The sequence below is a fragment of the Osmerus mordax genome, chromosome 3, assembly GCF_038355195.1.
Source record: "Osmerus mordax isolate fOsmMor3 chromosome 3, fOsmMor3.pri, whole genome shotgun sequence".
NCBI classification, from domain to species: Eukaryota; Metazoa; Chordata; class Actinopteri; order Osmeriformes; family Osmeridae; genus Osmerus; species Osmerus mordax.
Window position 1 is genome coordinate 17,415,937 of NC_090052.1, and position 23,155 is coordinate 17,439,091.

At 48.7% G+C, this 23,155-nt stretch overlaps 1 protein-coding gene and 1 pseudogene across 2 annotated transcripts; both read right to left on the minus strand.

Annotated features, from left to right (window-relative positions):
- Positions 1–4,732: 4,732 nt before the first annotated feature.
- cdc42ep4a (CDC42 effector protein (Rho GTPase binding) 4a) lies at positions 4,733–16,994 on the minus strand. Of its 2 annotated transcripts, XM_067233360.1 has the most exons (3): positions 16,756–16,994; positions 16,523–16,632; positions 4,733–6,291 (listed from the first exon to the last, which is right to left on the minus strand). In XM_067233360.1, exon 3 carries the CDS (start codon positions 6,108–6,110, stop codon positions 4,992–4,994), a length of 1,119 nt encoding a protein of 372 aa, XP_067089461.1. In that variant the 5' UTR covers positions 6,111–6,291; positions 16,523–16,632; positions 16,756–16,994; the 3' UTR covers positions 4,733–4,991. The 2 variants fall into 2 exon arrangements, with proteins under 2 accessions (XP_067089461.1, XP_067089462.1); XM_067233361.1 differs by lacking the exons at positions 16,523–16,632; positions 16,756–16,994 and adding an exon at positions 7,767–7,866.
- Positions 16,995–18,727: 1,733 nt separating this feature from the next.
- LOC136940541 (protein sidekick-2-like) overlaps positions 18,728–23,155 on the minus strand; it is a 34,691-nt pseudogene continuing 30,263 nt past the window's right edge.

A 23,155-nucleotide genomic window follows, 5' to 3' on the forward strand; every position in this document is an offset into this window, starting at 1 on the left:
TATTCGTCATCCTCAATATGCAATATTCAATCCTAGAGGTCACTGAGAATACACCGGAAAAAGAGAATGTTACCGTTTCTTGGCTGTTGTTTTTTATTGACTTTTTTGGACTTTGTCAGATATATGATTCACAAGAAAAACATATCTGGATCCGATTTTCTTGCGAGAGCAAAGCAGGAAGTTTAGGACAAGGAACAACAAACATTTAACATGACATGACAACAGACTATTCAAGTAGATCACACAGTCACTGGAAATACTTCAAGCAAACACCACACACTTGGCCAAAACCAAGCCCCCTAGAGGAAGTTCGAATCGTAGATCAAATCAACATGTAAACGACACAAAGATTTTCTGCATCTCATCTACCATCTCAACTTTTCTCAGGACCATTCTCATAATTGCTACTTGTTGATGCTTCTTCCTAAAAACAGTACGCAAGCACACAGGCAGAGCATGTTTAAAATATCGAGCCTTCTCACAACTATGTCATACAGTGTACCCGCCCAGATATCGTGTGTATGTTTGGTGGTAGATGTATATCAGACCATGGGAAAAGATGTCTGGATGCCATCCAGATCCTCTTGCTCTCGGCTAACCTCAAACACACATTTGGGATCTCATCCATGGCTCTCCGCCTCCCATTCTGTGCCAGCTAACAGCCTGACTCCACACACACCCACTCAGTCCACACCCACACACACACACACCCACACACGCACTCGCGAGACACCCACTTGCCCACTCGTCTCCCGACGTCTTGCCGAGATCTACATGGCAGAAATGGCTGTTTGTTTACGAGCCAAAAAACAGGACTCCCAAACAGCACGGCAAAGACAAAAAGATGGGCAAATATCTGACTGACTGAGGGAGTGGTACACGTGTGTGTGTGTGTGTGTGTGCGGGGGGGGGGGGGCAGAGCCTGGGAGTCGGGGTGTGTGTGTGGGGGAGAAGAAAGAGAGCAAAGCCAGGCAAAGAGGCAGTTGATGAACAATCATGCATTCTGTTCCCTTTCTCTCCCATCCCCCACCCCTCCAACCCCCCACCCCCACAAGCCCCTCCCCAGCCGCTTCCCTCCACCAGCAGGTTGGTTAATGCTTTCCAGATTTCTGCATGCTAGTATACCTCCTGGAAGGATTGGAAGTCTGCTCATGGAATTTGGCGGAAAACACAGTGTGTCCAGGCAGGGGCTCCTTGCAAAGTCAACGTTAAGGCAAAGAGAGCCCCCCACTGGTGAAAACACAGAATAACTTCAATGACAGCTGCAGCCATTTTTCCCCCACAGGCACTGTAAAGAGATGTGAGACACTAGCCCTAAATCGGAAATTGAGAAACAGCTACATGGAGCTGAAATGTTCTGCTTTTGTTGGGAAGACAATCCTTGCCGAGTGCATTCTGTAACAAAATGAATAGATAGCAACAGATGTGAAGTTTCTAACGTTAACTTTAGAAATCCAAACTTATTATATGTTCAAGGTTAAAACTTGTGTGCCTCAACAAAAACATGATCTCCTGTTTACACCGCAGTCTCCCCCCTGACACGCCCCTCTCCAAACCTGAGTTCCTAGGACCACTAGGTGGCAGTAGAACCAAGGTGCTTGATCACAGGCACCATACTGATCCCCATGATAAAGCAAATCCAGAATAAATGGAGATACCTTCTTGAGCTCAAAACACACAGTGGAACAGTGCCGAAACTAACGTCACAGTGATACAGCAAAACGCAACTTATTTTCAGACGCAAGCAAGGCCGCTCTGTATCGATCACGCCGATCCATGCAAACGGGCTGGTTTAAACCAGGTCAATGAAGGCAATTCCTTATGAATTCCTTTTTTTAGACTCGTCTCTGCAGCATAAATCTGATACAGCGTGCCGGTGGGATGCGGGGCCTACAACTGAACTAAAGGAGTTGAAAAGGGACAAGAAGAAGACAGAGAGCAGTGTATTGTGATTGCGGTCGAGATCAGTGTGGGGTTAAACATGCTGAGTGGGAGGAGATCCAGGATAAGCCCAAAAGCAGGCACCGGGGAGTGGGAACATGGGAGAGAGTAACCAGGGCTGACCTGTGGCCCTGTACAGGATGCTCGTCAGAGCACCTCATCCCCGAGCCTCCGAGCTCCGTCTGCATGGAGGCTGAAGCTGGGGGCCCCCAGCCTCAGTGAGGGTGAGGTCCTACCCTGGGCTGACTGAGGCCAGCCAGCCTCTAAACCCGCCTAACGAGCTGCCGCCATGTCGCATCAGTTTCTCGCCCGTCAGACCGCTCGGTCGTGCAGGACAAAGAGACCCCCCGTTCTGGTTTTTGTCTCCGACCCCTCCCCCATCCCTCACTCCACTGCAGCCCCATTACACCGGGGGGGGGGGGGGGGAGGAGCCTGAACACAGCTGTGTCAGAGGGGCAGTTCAGGGTCAGGGGCACCTTAGTCAACGTACAAAGCGGTGCTACGCTCTGAGGGCTCAGCTAGCTGAATCGGGCATGGCTGCCACACCGCAGTGCATTAGGGGATGGAACGCCCTTATGACCCAAGCCATCGGGCATTTTAGAATCTGTGTACAAAGCTTCATGCACATCAGAAGAAGAAATGGCACGCATGCTATTTGCTGAGGTCGTAGTTGGTGTGGACAGGCCCTTTCTCTTCCTCACACGACGCTCTCTGGGGACACCGAGTGCGCTGCATGGATGCGAAGAGCCTTTCCAGGAAGTCTGGGATTGTTTCCTTCCTTCGTGGTATAAGGGGGATGAAAAGTCAAAGCAAAGCACCATGAGGATATAGGATGAGGAAGGAAAGGGAAGATCATTACAGTTTCAACACTGGAATTTAGAAAATGTCCAACTTCACTTTTATTGAAAAATATAACAGTTGTTTAGGAATGACAAGTCAGGAGAGTGGAAATATACATTATTTTTACTCCAAAAGTAAAGAAAGAAGGAGAGCAAGCGAAATGTACAGCTTCATCACATACACACAAAGGAAATAGCAACTGGAATTCAATTTCCATGAAACAATATCACATCCTTTCACCAGTGGGTATTTCAATGTGGGGCTACAATTGAACGATTACAATTGAAACAGTCCAATCCCCTATGTTCTAGAGTTTATTAGTGTTGAAGTGTTGCCTGGAAAGAGAATTGCAAACTATCTATCCTTGAACGGTCCTTTCAACCTTGTTTTCATTCTTTTCTCTGAGGCATAGCACTATCTATTTTCTTTCAGGAATAAGCAGTATGTGAGACAGAGGGAGTCTCATCTTTATCAATAATATGATGAAATGAGAAAAATATGCCAGGCAGATGTGACAGCCTTCCATGACAAAAGCAATTCTTCATTTCAAAAACTGATTTGGCACATTTGTCGGTCTCCGTGACAACTAGGAATCATCCTATCCGCTACTGCACATTAGCGTGTGCATGAACGTGAACTGACAAGCCATACGGTCCTAATGCTGCCTTTCACTGCTCTATCCGAGAGAAGGATAGCACACAGATAAGGAAATGAACGCCACACATCACTAACATCCTTCTTAATGCAAATGTGGGCAAATCATTCGACCAAAAAATCCTTGTTTTTAGGTAGCCCTTTTTCTAAAACGCACGTTAAGACATGACACTTTTGTTTTCTTCCTTCATGACATATCATTAGCTATTTCGTATATTAGTGTCTGCTGTAGCAGTGCTTCCTGGCGACCTGGACACCTGTGGCCATCTCCATCTGTAGCCATTCATTTTTTCACGTGTGAAAAGTTATAGAGCTAGCAATACTACTCGACTTAGAATTAGCGACGCTGGGGTTGAAACACCAGACACAGCTGCACCACAGTGCATGTTTAAAGCCGGTTGTCAGTTAGGCCTACGAGAAAGGAAGGATGTGGTTAGCATCAGACAGCATCAGAGTGTCATCTGGCTCTGCATTACAAGACAACCGATATGCAGCCAAAACATATCTACGACAACCAAGTCGTACAGAAACAATCATCCAGGATCGATGCGTTTCTGTTTCTTCTGAATCGGGCGATTTAAAAAGGGAGTGACCTGCAGGTGAGAGAAAGAGGAAGTTGGAGCACACACTAACCCTTTGGAAGCCCCCTCTCACACATCCTCCTCTTAAGTCTGGTGTGTATACACAGGCACTGCTCTCCAGCTTCCCGCATTCCCCACAAAGGTTTACAGTCCTAACCGCAATCTATCTGCTACGGCTAAGAGCCAGACCGATCCTGATCAACACCTAGTATTAGACGGAGTAGTTAAGTCCTCCGTTCGGGTAAACATGTCTCCTGGCTCCAGGCTCCCTTTTTTATGGCAGGAAACGGTTGGGGCTGAGCTGTGGTACAAACACAGCCAACGTTGTGTCATGAAACAATGTCAGCTGGTATGGACGGGGCTTGGGACAGCGATTCACGGCTCTCTGTTCTGGTACTTGGTGAGCGTGTGGCGAAGGATGCTACGGGCAGCACAGCTGGACCCAGTAGAGAGACAGGCCTCTTTATTGTGACACGCCCCATCGTCGGGACATACTGCTCTGTTCGAGCCAGAGACGGAACACTCCAACACGCCGTATTGGCCCTCGCAGTGCCCTCAGCCGGCAAAGATAACAGAAGAAGAGGAAGAAGACATAAAAGGAAAAGAGAGTTAAGCAATAGTCATTTGTGACACAAACGGTATTATGGTGACAGTGGACAAAGTGCCCCCCCCCCCCCCACCCCCCAAGTCTTTTATTTCCCCTCCCGCTCGTCCCAACATTCCGGAATGTTCCATATTAAACTAACAACATTTTGTCCTCCGTGTCAGCTCCCTCAGTGTGCGGATCGGAGGACTGGGAGCAGGATGACGGATGGTGTTTGCAGACAGAACCGTGCCGCGGATTCTCTCCGCAGGCACACCAGGCCCTTCGCGTCCCCTCCTTGCCCAACGCACTTGTACTCCCACGGAAACACGGCAGCCGATTCATTCCGGTGAACATTGCGACCCTGGGCTGGGACGGCGCTTCGACGGAACTCATACGCGGATCTCGTCATCCTCGTCCTCCATGAAGGAGGAGAAGTTGCTCTCTTCCTCCGGGGGGACGCTGAAGGCGGCCCTATCCGTGTCCCCTCCCCGGGCCTGGCCGGCCGGCTTGTCGTCCGCGGCGGCGGCAGATCCAGAGCTGGATACGGAGCAGCTGTCCAGGTGGAGCAGACGTTTGGGCTGGAGTTCCGGAGTGTACTCTGGGGTGTAGGGACCGCCGTTTTCCTGCTCCAGATCCCCTGAGCTGGGGGGGCGCTCCGAGGACTGCTGCGACTCGACCTCAACCACCTCCTCCTCCTCCTCTCCCTCCTCCTCCCGTTCCTCTCCTCTATCCTCCACCTCTTCCTTCTCCTCCTCCTCTTCCTTCTCCTCCTCCTCTTCCTCCTCCTCCCCTCCGACCTCCGTGCCGTCCTCCCCGTCGCCGTGGGCGCCGGGGGGCGGCGAGAAGCGGCCCTCGCTGTTCCCGCCCTCCTCGTAGCCCAGGTCGTCGTCCTCCTTCTCCATCACCCCCAGGATGTCCCCCAGCATGGAGGGGCCCAGGTCGATGTGGAAGGACATGACCGACTCGGCCTTCTTCATGCCCCCTCCGTAGGGCTGCATGAAGCCGGGCAGGTCCGTCAGCTCCCCGAAGCTCCTCTCGTCCAGCTCCAGGGAGCGGGCACCGGCCGCCCCGTTGGAGGGCCGTCCATCCAGGTCGTTGGGCTGCTTCAGCGGGCTGGAGGACAGGCTCTTGGGGACCCTGCCCCCCTCCACTCGGTCGCCGTCCTCGTCGTTGAGGAAGGGCAGGGACATGGCGTTCTTGACGTAGGTGGGCGAGCCACCCGAGGGCTGGTCCACCCTGGTGACGGATTGGGAGCGCTTGCTGCTCCGGAAGGTGCGGGACAGCAGGCCCGGGCGGGGCGAGTGAGGGTAGGCCTGTGCCTCGCGGGGGGGCTCCCCGGAGCGGGTGCTGAGGAAGGAGGTGTCTCCGAAGGCGTCGCCGCTGCGGCCCACGTGCATGGTGTGGCGGAAGTCGCCCAGCGGGGCGCTGATCATCTCGCGGGTCAGGTCCATACGCGAGCGGCGTTTGGTCTGCGACGAGCCCGACACGAGCTGCTTCAGGATGGGCATGGTGGCTGCTTGGGCTCTCTCTCCTCACACACACTGGGGCAGGGCTCTCGTGGGCCGGCGAGGAAACTCAAGTTTCGGTCAATTCGCTGAGTCACCACTCCAAGCTGTCCCTCGTCACGTTGATGGCTGCCTCCAGAAATGATAACCCTAGAGTTTTAGTCCCAGTCATGTGTGTCAGGATCTGAAAAGGAGGGAAAGGAAAGACAACATGAGGAAGCATAAGATACATTGCAGACTCTTGCCTCAGCACACGCCCCAGGCAGTCAGAGCCTCGATCCATACGGTAAACAGCTTGCTGCCGAGTCATCCAGTTAACTCTAAATGAAGAGGGGGGGGGTGAGGTCATGCTTAATCAGACCACATACTCCTTATGGACAGCTACAGACTCCTCCATTAAACTAACAAACCCCCTCTCAGAGAGCAGTGGTACAGTCCGCCTGATATCCAAAGGTGACAGAGGACTCTGTACCCCTCAGCTTCAAACAAACAAGACCAAGAGACATCAGTCAATACTGAGATATGACAGCAGAGAGGAACAGTGTCCTGGGGGAAGGTTTATCTGCCACGGCTCCTCTCGTCTGCAGTCTAACCTTTCCACTGGGGCTCTGTCAAGAATGCTCGCAACCATCAAACATGTTTACAGCAATTAGGCCCATAAAATCCTATCTAAGAATTTTAAGTACTCCGCTAATTACAGGTTCCCAGAGCTTTTAAGCTGGAGCAACCGCTGCGATGATATACAGCGTGGCTCTGAAAAGCGAAACGGGGGTTTGGAGCCTCCTTGAAAATGACCAAGTGAACCGAGAGAGATTAGACACGCCGTTCTGTGGAGGTCCCCACCACCAAACCACAGACCAACCAATCGTCCTACAGAGGAAACAGCCCGGTGCAGCCAACGACTTGCTAATACTGAAACATAAGCGGAAGAAAGCTGCTCTGATCCGAGAGGAAAAAAAAAACTTCAAAACACCTTGACACACAACCACAGCAACAGTCATACACTCAATGCTGAGGCCTTCTTACGTAACTTGAAGAGAAAATAGCCTTGTCCAGAAGGTGGATAGTGCTGTCCAGGCCACGCTGTGCTCTGGTCAGACAGAACTGGGTCCCTGGACTACGACAAATGAGGCTGCGTAGGAGAGCGACGGGACAGAACGTCCGTCGTCTTCAACAGAACGGGCCACCCAGAGTGACACCGAGAAAACAAGGAATCTCTAAGAGAGCTGGACAGAGAGGTAGGTGGGGAACGAGACACATAGACACAGAAACGGGAGAGACACATCGAGATTCTCCCAGGCAGCTGACAGAAGACGTTACTGTGATGCTGAACGCCCCTGTGGTAACTAGTGCAGAGCTGCTGTCTAACCAGCGATCTGCACCAGGCCTGGAGCCAAGGTACCGCTGGCTACCACTGGTGCTACCCTGAAGACTTGACCATCTCCAACACCATTGTCATCCAAACTGCATTACACGTGACGTACATCCACACACACACGCTCACACAGACCCTACATAATGAAAATATTAATTACAGATAATTGCGTTCTTAGAGATAATCACAGCGGAACGAAAAAGACAGCTGATGTTTATCTTTATTACACTATTATGCTTTTCATTTGATTCAAATGTACAATGCATTCCAAGATAGCTGCTTACCTCGCCCTCTTTACTGCAAATCCCTTTACCCTCTAATGGCACAATCTTTATCTCCGGATCATTCCTCCTCCTTTGTTTACTCACATCAGCATGTCAGAGCTATCCAGCTCCTTATTCCTCCTTCCAGACCCCCTCTCCTCTCTGCTCTCATAACATATTTATGATGGCTGAGTTTTTGGGGAGAGCCGCCACAGGGCAGATTTGGCTACGGTAAGCGGTTTTTGGCAGCTCTCGGCTCGTTCCCTGCTCTGTCTCCACCCCTCTCTTTCTGCCAGCTCTACTTCCTGTTAATGCCCTCACCTGATTTGGTTTCCATGGAAACCCCCTCTTGCAAGCGTTTCCTGTCTCCGAGCTGCAGAGAGCGTCCGGCTTCCTGACAGCCTCCCCGAAGCAACACTTGCCCTGCTTTCCTCCGCGACGGGCAGCAACGGGCAGCACAATGCTAACGCCTTTAGTCTGACCACTTACCTGAGTCTCATTCATCTTTTGTGTCATTGACTCTACAGTAGAGTGTCTAAGGAAGGGTAAACACATCCTTCTGACTAAAACCACTGAGGCAGCAGAGGGAGGGAGAAACTCAGTTTCCATGAGCCGCTAATGGACCAGGCTGAAACATCCCAAACAAGGTCCCATTACACATATATTAGTTTTGCTTTGGAAACAGCTGCATTTGCTAACATGTTGTCGGAGCACAAACAATTCAAAGAATGCCTTACGAAGAGCCGGCCGTGTTTATGTGACAGAGCTTCTGGGTGGCAGAAATGGAGAGAAAAAACAACCACGCGAGATGGGGAGACCTCCAAAGGAGAGTCCTCCCCCTCCACCTCCCCCCTCCTGTCTCCTCCCCCCTGCTCCTGTCTCCTCCCCCCGCCCCCTCGGGGCCCTGGCACAGACTCTGATACCACAGCTCCGCCGTGCCAGATCTCAGGCCCTGTGTGATGACCATGCATGACCTTTCTGCTTCACTCCAACCTGGAGGACACACCAGACCCACTGCAGCACAAGCCTCCAGCCTGGAGGACACACCAGACCCACTGCAGCACAAGCCTCCAGCCTGGAGGACACACCAGACCCGCTGCAGCACAAGCCTCCAGCCTGGAGGACACACCAGACCCACTGCAGCACAAGCCTCCAGCCTGGAGGACACACCAGACCCACTGCAGCACAAGCCTCCAGCCTGGAGGACACACCAGACCCACTGCAGCACAAGCCTCCAGCCTGGAGGACACACCAGACCCGCTGCAGCACAAGCCTCCAACAGTTTGATTAGATGTGACTCAGATCGAGCATATTAATAGCGCTGTGTTTGTGTGTGTGTGTGTGTGTGTAAGCAGTAGAGGGCCTGAGAAGGCAGTGACCGTGGGAATGGTGGGGTCAACGTGGGGGGGGGGGGGGGGATTGACTTTACAAACAGTCTCTCACAACATCTCTGTCAGCCGACACACAAACGGAGAGAAGAAGAGGAGAGGGGGGCGAAGAGGAGGATCGACACCAGTGTCGTCCATCTGAGAGTTGGAGAAGGAAAACAGAGCAAGAGAGAAAGAGAAGTAGCCGATTCAGAGTGAACACAGCACCCCTCTGACAGCCCGGCACACACTGCACCAACCTTCACCCCTCAGTACGGAACCCAGGGAGGACATCCGTGAGACAAGCCAGCTTTGCAGGGCAGGCAGGCACATTTCACCACTTACATTTCTCAACACACACACACACACACACACACACACACACACACACACACACACACACACACACACACACACACACACACACACACACACACACACACACACACACACACACACACACACACACACACACAACTGGGAACAGTTCCAAAAATGCGAAAAGAAAATGCTCCTCTCATCTTCAGACATCTGGTTGGGGGGTGACATTCCAGGGGCTGCTCTCATATAAATGTCTGTCCTGGGAACGTAATGTTAACTCTACTTATAGCTCACAATGCTGATCAATATAAGCCCGAGGAGGACCCTAAACCTGACTAAATACTATATGGTTATGACAAAACGTTATGGGAAGAAATACACGCCCAAACCCTCAGAGGCAAATCCAAAGGAAAGTCTTGGGCTTAGGTTCTGGACTAATGGTTTCTCGTGGCTGCTGTAACTAGGCCTTCTCAAAGCAGTTACTGGAGTTTTCAAGGGAATAAATCGACGTCCAGACAAGTAAAACGGACTTCCCGCAGATGTCCAACAGTGGTTAAGAGCCTGGATTGGTTCAGAGAGTAATACTGCAGCTCTATGTAGTGCCTCTGGATCCTCTGTCAGTCTCAGAGGAGCTATAATGCTAGCTATGGGAACTGTAAGCCCCAGTTATGTTAAATATGTAATCTTATGCATTAATGTAGCAGACGCTTTTATCCAATGAGGCGTACAGGGATATTTGAACCTACGAGTCTGTGAGCTCTTGATCTGCAGATCACTAACCCACCGAGCTTTATACTCCCATTTTCACTCCAATCCATAATTAACAGCGTGCATAATGTTTGAAAGTCCCCTCAGAGTAATAGGAATCATTGGAAGTGGACTGGCTATTTCAAACATGGCAATCAAACCGGCTCAGTCAGAGATGGAATATTGACCCCTGGGCAGTCTTCTGTGGTTCAAGACCAACATCCTCTCTTACTTCCTGTCGATGAACTCGCACCCGGCATGCCATACTCAAATGAAGACAAACAATCCACGCACACAAACACGCACACCATTCACAAACCCCAATGCGGCCCATTACACTGATTGGATATTGCCGTTGCTACGCAAGAATCAATTCCTTCCGTGTGTTTAACGCCTCTTACCACCCTCCCGCACCCTCTCCCCATCTGGCCCATTAAAAGCCAGTGACCTGGATGGAGGACAGAATGACCTGAGGGCCGTGGAGGGGAGGAGGACCACATACGACCCTAAACGACCATCTGAAAAGACCCAGAACTGCTGAGTGATGACACTGGGCTCTTTGATCTATGACAGAAGCAGTAAGACCACCAATCAAAAATGCGACCCCAGTTCCCTGACTGCCACTTGACCGGATAAACGAGACGAGTAATAAATCTGAACAATACACCCCTTCTATAACTAACTGGCAGCAAAAGACTCGGTTTTAACAGCCAACAAGCAAATGTTTCTCCATGTGACTCGGGCCATCTTCTGAGCGGACATATGGGCTGTGCTGGACGTCTGTCTGCCGAACGACTCACTCACCACAGCCGAATACCCTACTAAGAGAGAGCAGGCCAATGACAGGCAAGGGGGAAATCTAATTATCTATCCATCACACAGACATCAACCAACCATTGGGCGAGGCCAGATGAAGAATGATATACTGTGTGTATTGGTGTGTGTGTGTGTGCATCCAGTTCTAGAAAAGAAACTTGCTAAGACATATGAGAAGCTGTCTGAGGGTGACTGAGGGCATTGGCTCCAGACAAGTCCAACAACACACAAATCCAGAAACATACATCCCTTTCTCTCCCTCTATCTCACACACACACACACACACACACACACACGCCTCTTTCCTTGAAATAACCGATTCAACCTTCACACAACAAAAGGGTGTGTGTGTGGGTGTGTGTGTGAGTTAGAGAGTGTTAACCCTGAGTAACCTATACGGGTGAAAGCCACTGCTTCCTGTCTTGCGCCGTGTGTGAGGTCACCAGGTGTGCTCGTGTCATACCTCCCAGACCCAACCAGTAGAGACCACTCTGGTCCTGTCAGGATCAAAGCCTACGTTAGGAGCATTTCCTCTTCACTCCAGAATGGAATCAGAATCAGAATGGGATTTATTCGCCATGAAAGTTTGCACAGACAAGGAATTTGCTTTGGCAGGAAGGTGCATACAATAAATATATACCAAAAATTTTAATATGTGGACTAACTATACTAAGGGTACATAAACTAGCAGTACTAAGTGGGATTAAAATAGAACCAACAGACTGGTCCCTATGTAAATATCACAAATGTGACAGTTAAGTAGCTTTGACGGGGGAAGAACATAGGACGTCATTTTTCTGAGAATCTTGTGTTTTTGTTGTGTGCGTGCAGAGAACCGGGAATATCTACAAATCTATATTTTAATACTGTTTACAGTATTAAAGGGCTAACACCCGACAAGTCATATTGATCTTCGGTATCTCAAACCACAGCCATTAAAGCAAATATCCTCAGGCTCCCAGAGAAAATAAATGGTATCTATCCGTGGACACCAAACGATTAGCCTTTTCTTCTGCTCTGATTCCTGTCTTTCACTAGAAGGTAATGCCAGCTATTGTGTACGGACCTATCACAACACTCATCTGAAGACCTGCGCCGTTTAACAGCAGATCATTAAAAAAAGGGTTCTCCACCGAAAGGCCTCAAGCAAGGGGGGGGAAGCAATCATAGGGAGTGAGGGTCAAAGGAGGAGGGGGGAGGAGATCACCTATCAGTACTTCAAAACCCACCGACAACCAATGAGAGACGTCTTTGCAGAGAGAACAGGCCTGGAGCAAGTCACCTATGTGTACCTGTCGGCCTAAATTATGACTCTTTTACGTTACAGCTTGCATACCTTTCTGACACACACACACACACACACACACACACACACACACACACACACACACACACACACACACACACACACACACACACACACACACACACACACACACACACACACACACACACACACACACACACACACACACACACACACACTAGGTTAGGTGTCAGTGGGACTACAACCATAACAGTTGTTGAAAATAACCCCCCAGATGCTAGGTATAAAGGCAGTTATTCCCGCTATGGTTTTGGCTTCAGGCACACGTAAAAACAAGTATTGTTCATGATAGAGTCAACCTCAGAACGTTCTATGTAATATCCAAGACAAAATACCAGTTAAGATAACAAATAAATGATAGAAATTGTTTTATGTGGCTTCAAGAAGGAAATGACCTGTCACGGAGATAAGAACTGTTACGTATTCATTTTCCTCTTTTCAAACAGAATCAGCCTGGTGTTTAAATGATTTTCCTACAGAGCCTATTGGACTTACAGCACAGATTAGTGACTATGCCCAAGTGGTGGAACATTTGCCCTTAGATCAAGATAGCCCTGGTTCCAATCCTCTCCTCTAAACTTTTGAAAAAAGTGTCTGATAAGTTCTTACAATGAAGACTATAACACAGTGAGATGACACTGAGATGTCAGACAACTATCAATGGGTCAGCCCTGGCCTATATTATAGTCTCCTCTATTCCCATCTCTGTCACACTTCCCTACATATTCAGCTGGCCACTGTGCATGACATCCACATGTAAACAGGAGAGGCCTTAAGGGGGAACCACCCTGGCATTTAGAACCCTTCAACACACCCAGAAAAAAACGGACCGGGGACGAAAAACCAGCAGACACGAGTTGAGGACATGCCCGAAAGGCTTCCTCCGGTTTCTAAAACACGAGTCTCTGTGAAACCTTCTTCCACAAGACCGGTGTCTGTCACGGCTGGTTCCAGTTTACAGTCCACTAATTGGTCCCATACCCGATGAAAACATCCAAGGATCTCCAGCTGTGTGCACAGCTCTGCAAAATGTGCCCGATCACCCAAATGATAAGTGCCTGACATCAGTAAAGTCAACATGGCAATTACTGCTGACACACGCTCCCTCACTGCACACGCACAAGTGACTACACTCACAAGTGAGTGCGTAGTGGAAAAACATTTAGGGGTGTGTTGGGGCCTGAGTTGACAGGAAGGGCATGGAGTATGAACAGCTCAACCCTCCCATCTCTCCGGAAATCAACTCAGCCTGCCCTTCCTGATACTCATATAAACATCACCATCCACACTGTACTACTGACCGCCTAACCAAACAAACACACAAACCCACGTCCAGCTGTGGGATTACAAAAATGTAGCGCACTACAGAGCTGATGCAGATGGCAAAAACAGGATTGGACAAGCGTGACCATTGACAGAGGTCAGGTCGTGATCAGATCGTGTGCTATCACAAACGGTTTGATCCACTGAATAGTCCACCTCAATGATCCGAATTCCAATAGCGCCCCTCTCTCTCTAAGTCACTTATAGTGCGGACAAAGGATCCACAGATAACAACATGCCCAGGTGGCTGCGTCACCACTGAGCAAAGAGACACGGAGGGAAAAGGGAGTGAAAGGGAGGGAAAGAAAGGGAGGGAGAGAGAGAGAGAAAGGGAGGGAGAGAGAGAAAGGGAGGGAGAGAGAGAGAGAGAGAAAGGGAGGGAGGGAGAGAGAGAAAGGGAGGGAGAGAGAGAAAGAAAGGGATGGAGGGTGCCTCTGTGTCCAGGTGTCTCCTCCTAGCAGCAGGAATGAGAGGTGCTAAACGAGCTTTGATGGAATTGTCCAGTCCTTCTTCCCGCTTCCCCCCCCCCCCCCCCGTTCCTAAATGGAAGGAATGTGTAAATGATGGCATCCACAGACATGTGCCTTTAAGTGCTACAGTGCTGTAATTATTATACTGTGAGCAGACGAGGGGCGCTGTCAACGTAGAGCCATGAGGCTGGAGAGAGGCACCGAGACAGACCGGGATCCAGACTTGTTCTCCAGGTACTCACACCCAGGAATCGACTGTGAGCAACTTCAGGATCTCATCAACTGTCAGCAGGTTTTTGTCCTCTCTGAGTACAGTACTGTATAACTGGTTTGGAGTGTTACTGCGCTGGGTCCAACAGCACCAAGCTAAGACGACTCCCAAGTCAGGTTTCACTCTGGGGTGATGCTTTTTTTTCCCCCACTGTCCAGCACCGGCCTGGTATCAGCTCCATCGGAACATTGACAACAAGTGAGGGGGGGGAGCAGGGGGAGGGGAGAGGAGGGTGAACAAACATACTCAGTGGCTTATGTTACAAAGCCACAGCACACAGACACACAATGCATATTGTTGGGCAAGACTAGAAAACATCAGCCAACAAAAGGGACAGGAACAAACACAGTATTCACAAACTGATATACGAGACACTCTTGGAATTCAATGTTGGGACTACAGGGTTATATAAAAGTTTCAGCGGTGAACTGATGAACTGTGGATCAAAGGTCGGACAGGTCAGCCAGCCAGAACAGAACCAGTGTGCCAACAGGAAGACAGCACCATGGGAGAGATCCCAATTTATGAAAAGTAGAATCATGTTTTGTTTATCCACCAGTCATTCATCAATTTCATTTTGAACCCTAGTTCTTACCGTAGACTAACTGTATCACTATGGTCCATATTTACTTCAAAGCAAGCATAGAGGTTCAAAGTGATACGAACATCCTTTAACAAACGCTTTTGCTGTGATCTTCATTCAGCTCACTGTCACTATCCACACATACCAAAGAAGAAAAAAAAATAGTTTGGAATTTCCTGGGGGGGAAGGGTGTACAATTCCCTAAAACAAGGACACAAACTGACATGGCCCAGGCCACCTCCACACCCAGAGACACGATGCTATACATCAACCAATGTGATATTTGAAATATGTAAAAATCACCCTGGTCAATCAATTATTTGTCAGCAAGCATCCTCTACGACACCAAAATGACCTCTGAGCGAGTTAGGCTGGGATATGGGCCAGTGGCTGCTGTCTTCACTGTGCAGCACAGTAATAAAGCACTTGGCGCACTGTACGACAACACTGGAAAGAGGGATAACTTTCACCTTCAGTCCCAAAACAAATGCCCTTACAGGAAATAGCAAGCACTCTGCAAGAGCGAGAGAGAGTGAGAAAGACAGAAAATGATAAGTGTGTGCCAGAAAGAGACATGAGCACCATTTAACACGATTGAAAGAGACAAACAACCTTCAAAAGGCTATTCATCCACAGTATTTGTTAAATCCATCAAAGGAAACCTATGGGGCACAGTATGACATCTCAAGTCTAACTGTACTGCTCTGATAAGACAGATCGACAGGCAGGCTTTAATACCAAACAACCAGCCAGTACATGTACCCCCCTGATGGCCTCTCCAAGTAATAGCTGTTTAAGCCTCACAAACCTGTAGTCAAGTTGGGTGGTAACCCTGTCAATTAGCTTATCACATGCCAAGATGTCTGCCATGCCAAGTGGCATGGCTGGAATTGCCAAGTCAAACCAACCAAGTCAGCCCGTGGGTAATGATTCATTACTAATGAGCTGGAAAAATGATAGGCTACTCATGTAGACCACTCCACAGCACTTATACACACTGGAGAGTGTTTTGTTTGCGTGTGTGTAGAGAACGTAGGCCTACAGTGGGAACATATTCTAGGTATGGAGAAACAATTCGCTTGCCGAAGTTAGGGATTTCAGTTCTCTCATAACTTGGTTAATGATCTATTACATGACCTAGAAACCAAAACTTGCATCAGTAGAAAAACCTAACATAGCCCAAATACACAATAATGACTGCTTAAATCATGTATAGGACACCGAAAGGAATTTGGAGAATGATCATGTATACTGGCAAATCGGTATTTAAGTCGTTTCAGTACCTTGGTTAAAAATGGCAAACGTTATAAATACATAGTAATTATCACCACTTTGCTGCCTTTTTAGCAGTGTTACGGTGTGAGTTATTCAGAAGTGTATGGATAGACATGTTAATAAATGAAGTGAATTGAACTGAATACACGTCACTAAAGCCCGTGCACTCCTATGTTCTGGTCTTGGCCTATGATTTCTATTCATAAACAAAACATTTGAGAAGGTAGGAAGCCTTTGTTCAGCACTGCAGTGGCCCAGCGAAGAGCCAGACGATTACCTTTATTGCAATTTATCTCAGCCTAAATCATGCCGGGTGGAGCACTGGCACAGGAACAATGAGTAGCCTCGCCGCTGATCACAAAGCGTCTTGTCTTCTGTCTCACCACGCTGTCAGTGAGCCACAATGTGATACTTAACGCAGAAATATTACAGGACTACATATTGCATGTATATAAATCATTTCTCTGACCAACAGATCTCGTGCATTAAGGCAAGAGAGCAAGAACTCACCGTGCATCTCTGTCTTTCATAAACCCCCCGGTATTTCAGGCTGCTCTTTCAGATTACGCGTCTCCCCCCTTGTTTGGGCGAGGGTAAGTGCAGGCGTGCATCAAACAACGGCGTTGAACGATCTCGGATGATCCGTCGCACTGATGCACCAGGCAGACCAAGGTACTACCGAACCACACAAAACTTTATTTTGTATGATCGTCGCTGCCTGACAAATCTGTCAAATGTGTGCAGGGAAGTCATCCATCAACCTCTGTATTCTCCCTGTACTTCTGGCAGCGCTGCTCACTGTTGAGGCGTGATAAGCCAATTCGACCCCTTCCTACTTGAGAGGCTGTTTCCAGAGTTAGAGCACGCCCATTCGCTGGCCTATGAACGCTACTGAGAGATGTAATCGGCCACTGTCTATTTCTATTTTGTCTATGACACCACCCTATATATATTACCTTATGTCAAGTTGAAATGTGTTTGGCTTCAGACTAAATGTGAAACATAAGCAGACTCAAATAACCAACAAATAGCATGGATGTGGCGTTAGGTATTCCTACAGTTTGGAGGTTAACACAAAGGGTCTGACTAGTTGATGTAATCTCGGTACTCTTTCAAAAACATGTATTTCTATTTTTAAAGGAGTAGTTTGGGGCGAAAAAAACGTCAACCTCTAAGGCTTTCAACCCATCCCTCTACTGTCTCACCTTATAATTAACTAGTAATTGTGATGGATCTGTTGACAGGTGGCCATTTGTCTGACGGTGTGTATTCCAAATTGATCTGCTGACCTCCACAGCTCCACCACTCACTCTCAGCCCCTCCCTCTCAACTCCGTGTCGTCCAATCAGAACGCAGCATCGGCCCACTCATTCACAGCTCCAGGGTGGAGGTAGGCTTGAGCTGATCTCTAAGGTAAAGAAGACCACCTACAGGCTCTGGGAGTCTTTGCGTTCGGGAGAAAGGAATGCGTCAATGGCTTGGTCGTTATCACAGGTCAAAAAGATGTCCTGCCCCATCTGCATACTGTACCTCACTCTAAATCTTTCAAAAGTGTTCAACGGCTTCTTAGTGATAGACGATTAAACACCTAATGATGTTCATATCTCTTTTCCAGATTACATACGATAAAGAATTCGAAGAAGTCTCTCTGTTAGACAGTGATGAACTTCTTTCATGACAAGCACTTAGCTTTTATGTACCCCCCTCCCCCTAAGAGAAAGAGGAACACACATAAACTTTCTCAGTGGACCCCTGTAATGTAATTAACAGCTTGACTGACTATATATCTAGAAGTGAATGTCCATCAGTCATATTTTACAGTCGTTTCCTGCTGCTGGCTGTGTTCCCAGTCAGATCCCCCCATCCAGCCAGCTGATGGGTGAGCTGGGGCCTCGTGAGTTGGTTCTTAATGACAGCCTCAACTGCAGAGCTTTGTTCGAGTTTGGGCCGTGTTTACCGTCTGCCATCTTGTCGGACGCTGCTGATTTTCTCGTAGCTGTTGGTAGAGGGCAGGTATAGAAGCCTCCGGAACCAGAGGGGTCATCTTACTCATCCTCTGTCTCCTCTCTCTCTCTCTCTCTCTCTCTCTCTCTCTCTCTCTCTCTCTCTCTCTCTCTCTCTCTCTCTCTCTCTCTCTCTCTCTCTCTCTCTCTCTCTCTGTTCTTCCCCCTGCAAAAGATCAATGCATGTCACAGAAAGATTATCTCTAAGCAATGTATCTCCTTCCCACTCATCTTCTTAGTGTGCTTCATTAGGATCAGGCCGACTTCCAGCCTTACTCCTCTTCCCCACGTACCCCAGTTCTGTCTCTGTTATGGCTGGAAGAATGAGGTCACATTCTGCTCGCTCATATCAAATGTTAGTCATTCTTGTGGCTTTGAGGGAGTCAGCTTTAAGGCAGTCAGCCGACTCTGAGGACTATGTGTAGTGTCTTCCCAGCCAATTTCTAGTTTGGATAGATACTACACATTCACAAAAAACATTAGAAAATAGAATAATTTATTTTTTGAATAGTACAGTACCATGGTCAGGTCTAGTATTAATGCTTCAGAATGTATACAATGATATCCACCACACGGTAAAAAGACAGGTGATCATTTGGACCTTGAAGACTGAAATCTGCCTCAAGTCTCTATTTAGCAATATCCCATAATACTATTTGAAAGTAAAACCATACCCTAAAGCGTAGTAAAACACATTCGACAATATGCAGAACAGTACAATTAAACGAAAGCAGGTTACAGACATATTCCTCCAGAAGCAGAATGACAGTGTCATATTTCATCCGTGTCATCTTGTGCACCTTCATCATAAACTTGCTTGGCTAGAGAGCTATTTATATGAGTTCATAGTGAGGTGTTTGACACACAACATCTCATACCGTTTCTTGGTAATACATATATCTACAAAGCAACTGCTGTCCGGTCCTGCATGCAGCTCTGATGCAGTGTAACCATGCCATGCTCAGGCAAAAGTGAGGGGATCACTTTGTGTTCAGAGTCGACAGGTTTGTTGCAGATCCTGTAAACCTGAATCTATTTGAGCTACGCCACACTATAGTTCTGTCCTTCATAGAAGACACAATGAAAAACATCAACCGTGAGACTGTGAATAGATCTGCTTGAAACAACACCTGGAGGCTAGGGTGGGGGGGGGGGGGGGGGGGGGAATGCACATGACTTTACTAGTAGCCAATTACTCAGAGAGCTCAGAGGACCGCGATAAGTCGGCATAGCTAGCTAAAGCACGCCCGTGATAGTCTTCAGTAGCAGACATAGCTATGCCCATCTTACACAATGACAACACAGGAGCATACACTGATTGACTCACTCATTGTGACATTGTTGTCTTGTCACCCTGTCTTATGGTGTCTGTAAAACGAATGTGACTTATGACCACATTCCTCGCAAAGAGCACCGTGTCTGTTGCAACTGCTCGAGTATGGGCTGTCATATGCATCAAGTGGAGTGTTGATTTCATCCCCAAAACAGAAACAAAACAGCTAAAACCAAAGGAGCAGAAATTGTGTTGGCGACGGTAGAGGAATCGACACACTCCCCATCCTGCTGTCACAATGCTTTGATGTGATTTACAACATTGCCATGAGTGGTGTTTTCGATTAATCTTTGTTGTTGCTTTTAGCTGATTGATACAAATATCTGTCGAAACAATAGCAAACAGAACAACACACACAGTATTACATACGCAGTTGCAACTAGGACTGGGGAAAGTGAGAATGTGGAAAGAAGCCACTGAAGCTGAAAGGTGCTCGTTTTTTTGTCCTTGCCAGAGTTCCTTCTTCTCTCTTTAGCTTGTCCACGGTTCACAATTCGGTTCTTTTTGTTGCCAGTCTCTGTACACCAGAGTCCAATGGTCATTGTCCTCGCACAGCAATGCTCACATCATAGGCTGCATTTACAATAAATACATGTCGTTTTAAAACGAGGAACTTCACTTCAGATCTCAGATCTGAACGGTCCCCCCGTTTCAAGCTTTTATCGCAAATTGAAACAAAATGCGCCGAAGCAACACAAACGTTCCAAATGATTGTCTTTTTCTGAAAACACCTACACGTAGTCGCACGCCTTCAAGCACACACACACACACACACACGCACACACACACACACACATCATTCACATGGGAGCAAAAAGGCTTTCCAAGATGCCTGCAATTTCTTTCGGTCAATAGTATAGAAAAAACAAACAAAAAAACAACCAATCGGGAATCAAACACGAGTAAACCACCAACGACAAAAAAGGAAAAGTCCGTCTCCAGGCTTGTTGTCATGGGTAGGAGAGCTGTGTGTCAAACAAAAGAGGAGAAGCCCGCGGTAGGCGCCTGAGAGGCACAGCCCAGGCTGCTGGGGGGCCTGTAGAGGGTGCTGTGCTGGCTGTTGGGTTCAGAGGACAGCAGGGATGGGGTGGGAGTCCGGCTGCCCTTGGGCCTGAACAGAGTGCCCTGGCCCTGGGGCTGGGGAGAGGGGGCCCCCTGGGGCAGCAGCGGGGGCAGGGGCGGCAAGGGAGGCAGGGGCGGAGGGTGTTGCCGGGGCTCCTGCTCGACCAGGGGCTCGGGCTGGCCGTATCCGTAGGCCGGAGGGCGGGAGACGCCCTTCTGCTGGCGACGCCACGAGTTGTAGTAGGTGGGGTCGCTGATGTAGTGGTTGACAAAGGAGTGGGTCGTCTGTCGGCCCGGATCCATCTCGTATTCGCTGTCGCTGCCCTGGTCACAGAGCAAACATGGATGACGTTAGACACGCTTGCTCAACGGGTGCACCCGGGTTATGCAACCATCCTTGAGGTCAAGGCTTTTGGGCACAAAAGTAGCAAAAATCTCGACACGACTACGAACCACTTTCACCAGTCTAACTTTGAATCTAATCGGAGGGCACCGGTCTAAAGGCGTTAAGAACCTACAGAAGATCACCAAGTTCCCACTACAGGGAGACTACAGCCTAGAGTACAGGTAAGGGATTCAATCTCTACACACAGGTGATCACATCAGCTCACCCTGAGCTCTGAGGAGCAGAGATCTGATATGAGAACACAAGCCTGTCCTGGAGGACAGACAGGCAGACAGACAGACAGACAGGCAGACAGACAGACACAGTGTTGAAGGGTTAGATCGTTTTACTCGTTGCCTTTCTAACACATCCTCATTTGAATACTCCTAATTTGTCCTTTCTGTGTGAAGTATCACACATATACAGTACGTAAGCACACCGTATCACCCTTTCAAACGTTACAAACTTACAATAAGAAATGAGAGTAAGATAAGAAAAATAAGAAAAGTTTGAAAAATCGTTTGCGCGGCTGTGTTGGTGTAAGAGCCAGTGTGTGTACATGCAGCAGGCGTGTGTACTGTACTACAAGGCCGTGGGTAGACAGATGTCAGAGATTCAGCTGCTCCATTTATTTACACAAGTGGCAGGTAAACAGAGAGTCTATGCAGGGTAAAAGAATAACAGAGGTTTGTGGCTCCCGGGGGAACAGTGTTTATTCAAACGGGGTCGAACAATGTTTTGACTGTGCAGGTACCTGACAAATAGACAAGGGAGAGAGCCAATCCTGGGTGTGGAAGACAGATGTTCTTGCTGTCCCACTGTCCGCTCCTCCCTGCCTCCTCCCCCCCCCCCCAGAATCTCTCCTCTCCTTCCTCCCCCTACCGCCCCTCCAGAATCTGTCTTCTCCTTTCCTTTCCTCCCCCCCTCTCCTCCAGAATCTCTCCTCCCTCCTCCCTCCCCCTCACCCCCTCTTGAATCTCTCTTCTCGTCTCCGTGTCCCCCCTCCACATTCTCTCTTCTCTTCTCTCCCCCATCCTCTACTCCCTCTGCCCTCTTACCCTCCAGAATCCCTCCTCTTCCTCTCCTCCCTCTGCCATTCTCTCCTTCCTCCCCCTTCCTCTGCCCTGTCGAGTGTCTCAAGTATTTGTAAAACACGGAAACATCCAGAACTCCTTATATCTAGAGGGGCCAAATGCCAGCAACCCATATTATCATGACATTTCCTGTTTGAGGAGGATTAATTAGGGGTGAGGAAATACAGTAACAGGAGAGTAAGAGACATGAGAATGTCCTCGAGATCTCCTTCCCATGGGATCACCCAACTCAGAAGCCCCAAAGCTGGAAGGAGATATGCTGCTCATTTCAACTTATGTCAACAGATGACATTCTAGTTAGGGGGTGACGCACTAGAAACATTTTCCTCGTTCATAATTAGGCGGAAACCTATTTCCTTTAGCGTAGAGGAAATATCTGGACACTCTTAAGGAGGAAGACAGTCCTGTTGCAATTATGAGAATTGGGACATACAGTATGTGTCACATTCCGTCTCTGACTAACACACATTCTCTTTCTCTAATTGTTTTGGTTGAGCCTTCAACTTCGCTTTGCGGCTGTTGCATTGCGGACATGGGGGGGGGGGGGGTGAGGGTGGGGCTGGGGGGGTTAGGAGGGAGTGGAAGCCCTACCTGAGAGTCTGATATCTCGGAGGGTTTTTCAGTGAGGCTGCTGCTCTCCGCTGGAATCAGGTCATTGTATTTGATGCTGACGTCCTCGTCAGAGTAGTGAAGGCTGCCAGGACTGGGCCTTGGGGGAGACCTGAGAGAGAGAGAGGAAGAGAGAGAGAGAGAGGAAAAGAGAGAGAGAGAGAGAGAGAGAGAGAGAGAGAGAGAGAGAGAGGGAGGGAGGGAGAGACAGAGAAAGAGTGAGAGAGAGAGAGCGAGAGAAAGAGACAGACAGAGAAAGAGTGAGAGAGAGAGAGAGAGACAGACAGAGAAAGAGTGAGAGAGAGAGAGAGAGAGAGAGAGAAAGAGTGAGAGAGAGAGAGAGAGAGAGAGAGAGAGAGAGAGAGAGAGAGAGAGAGAGAGAGAGAGCGAGAGAGAGAGAGGAGAGAGAGAGAGAGAGAGAGAG

Excerpts from the sequence above, each read along its gene's own strand:
- cdc42ep4a (XM_067233360.1), bottom strand. The coding sequence starts at position 6,110 with ATGCCCATCCTGAAGCAGCTCGTGTCGGGCTCGTCGCAGACCAAACGC.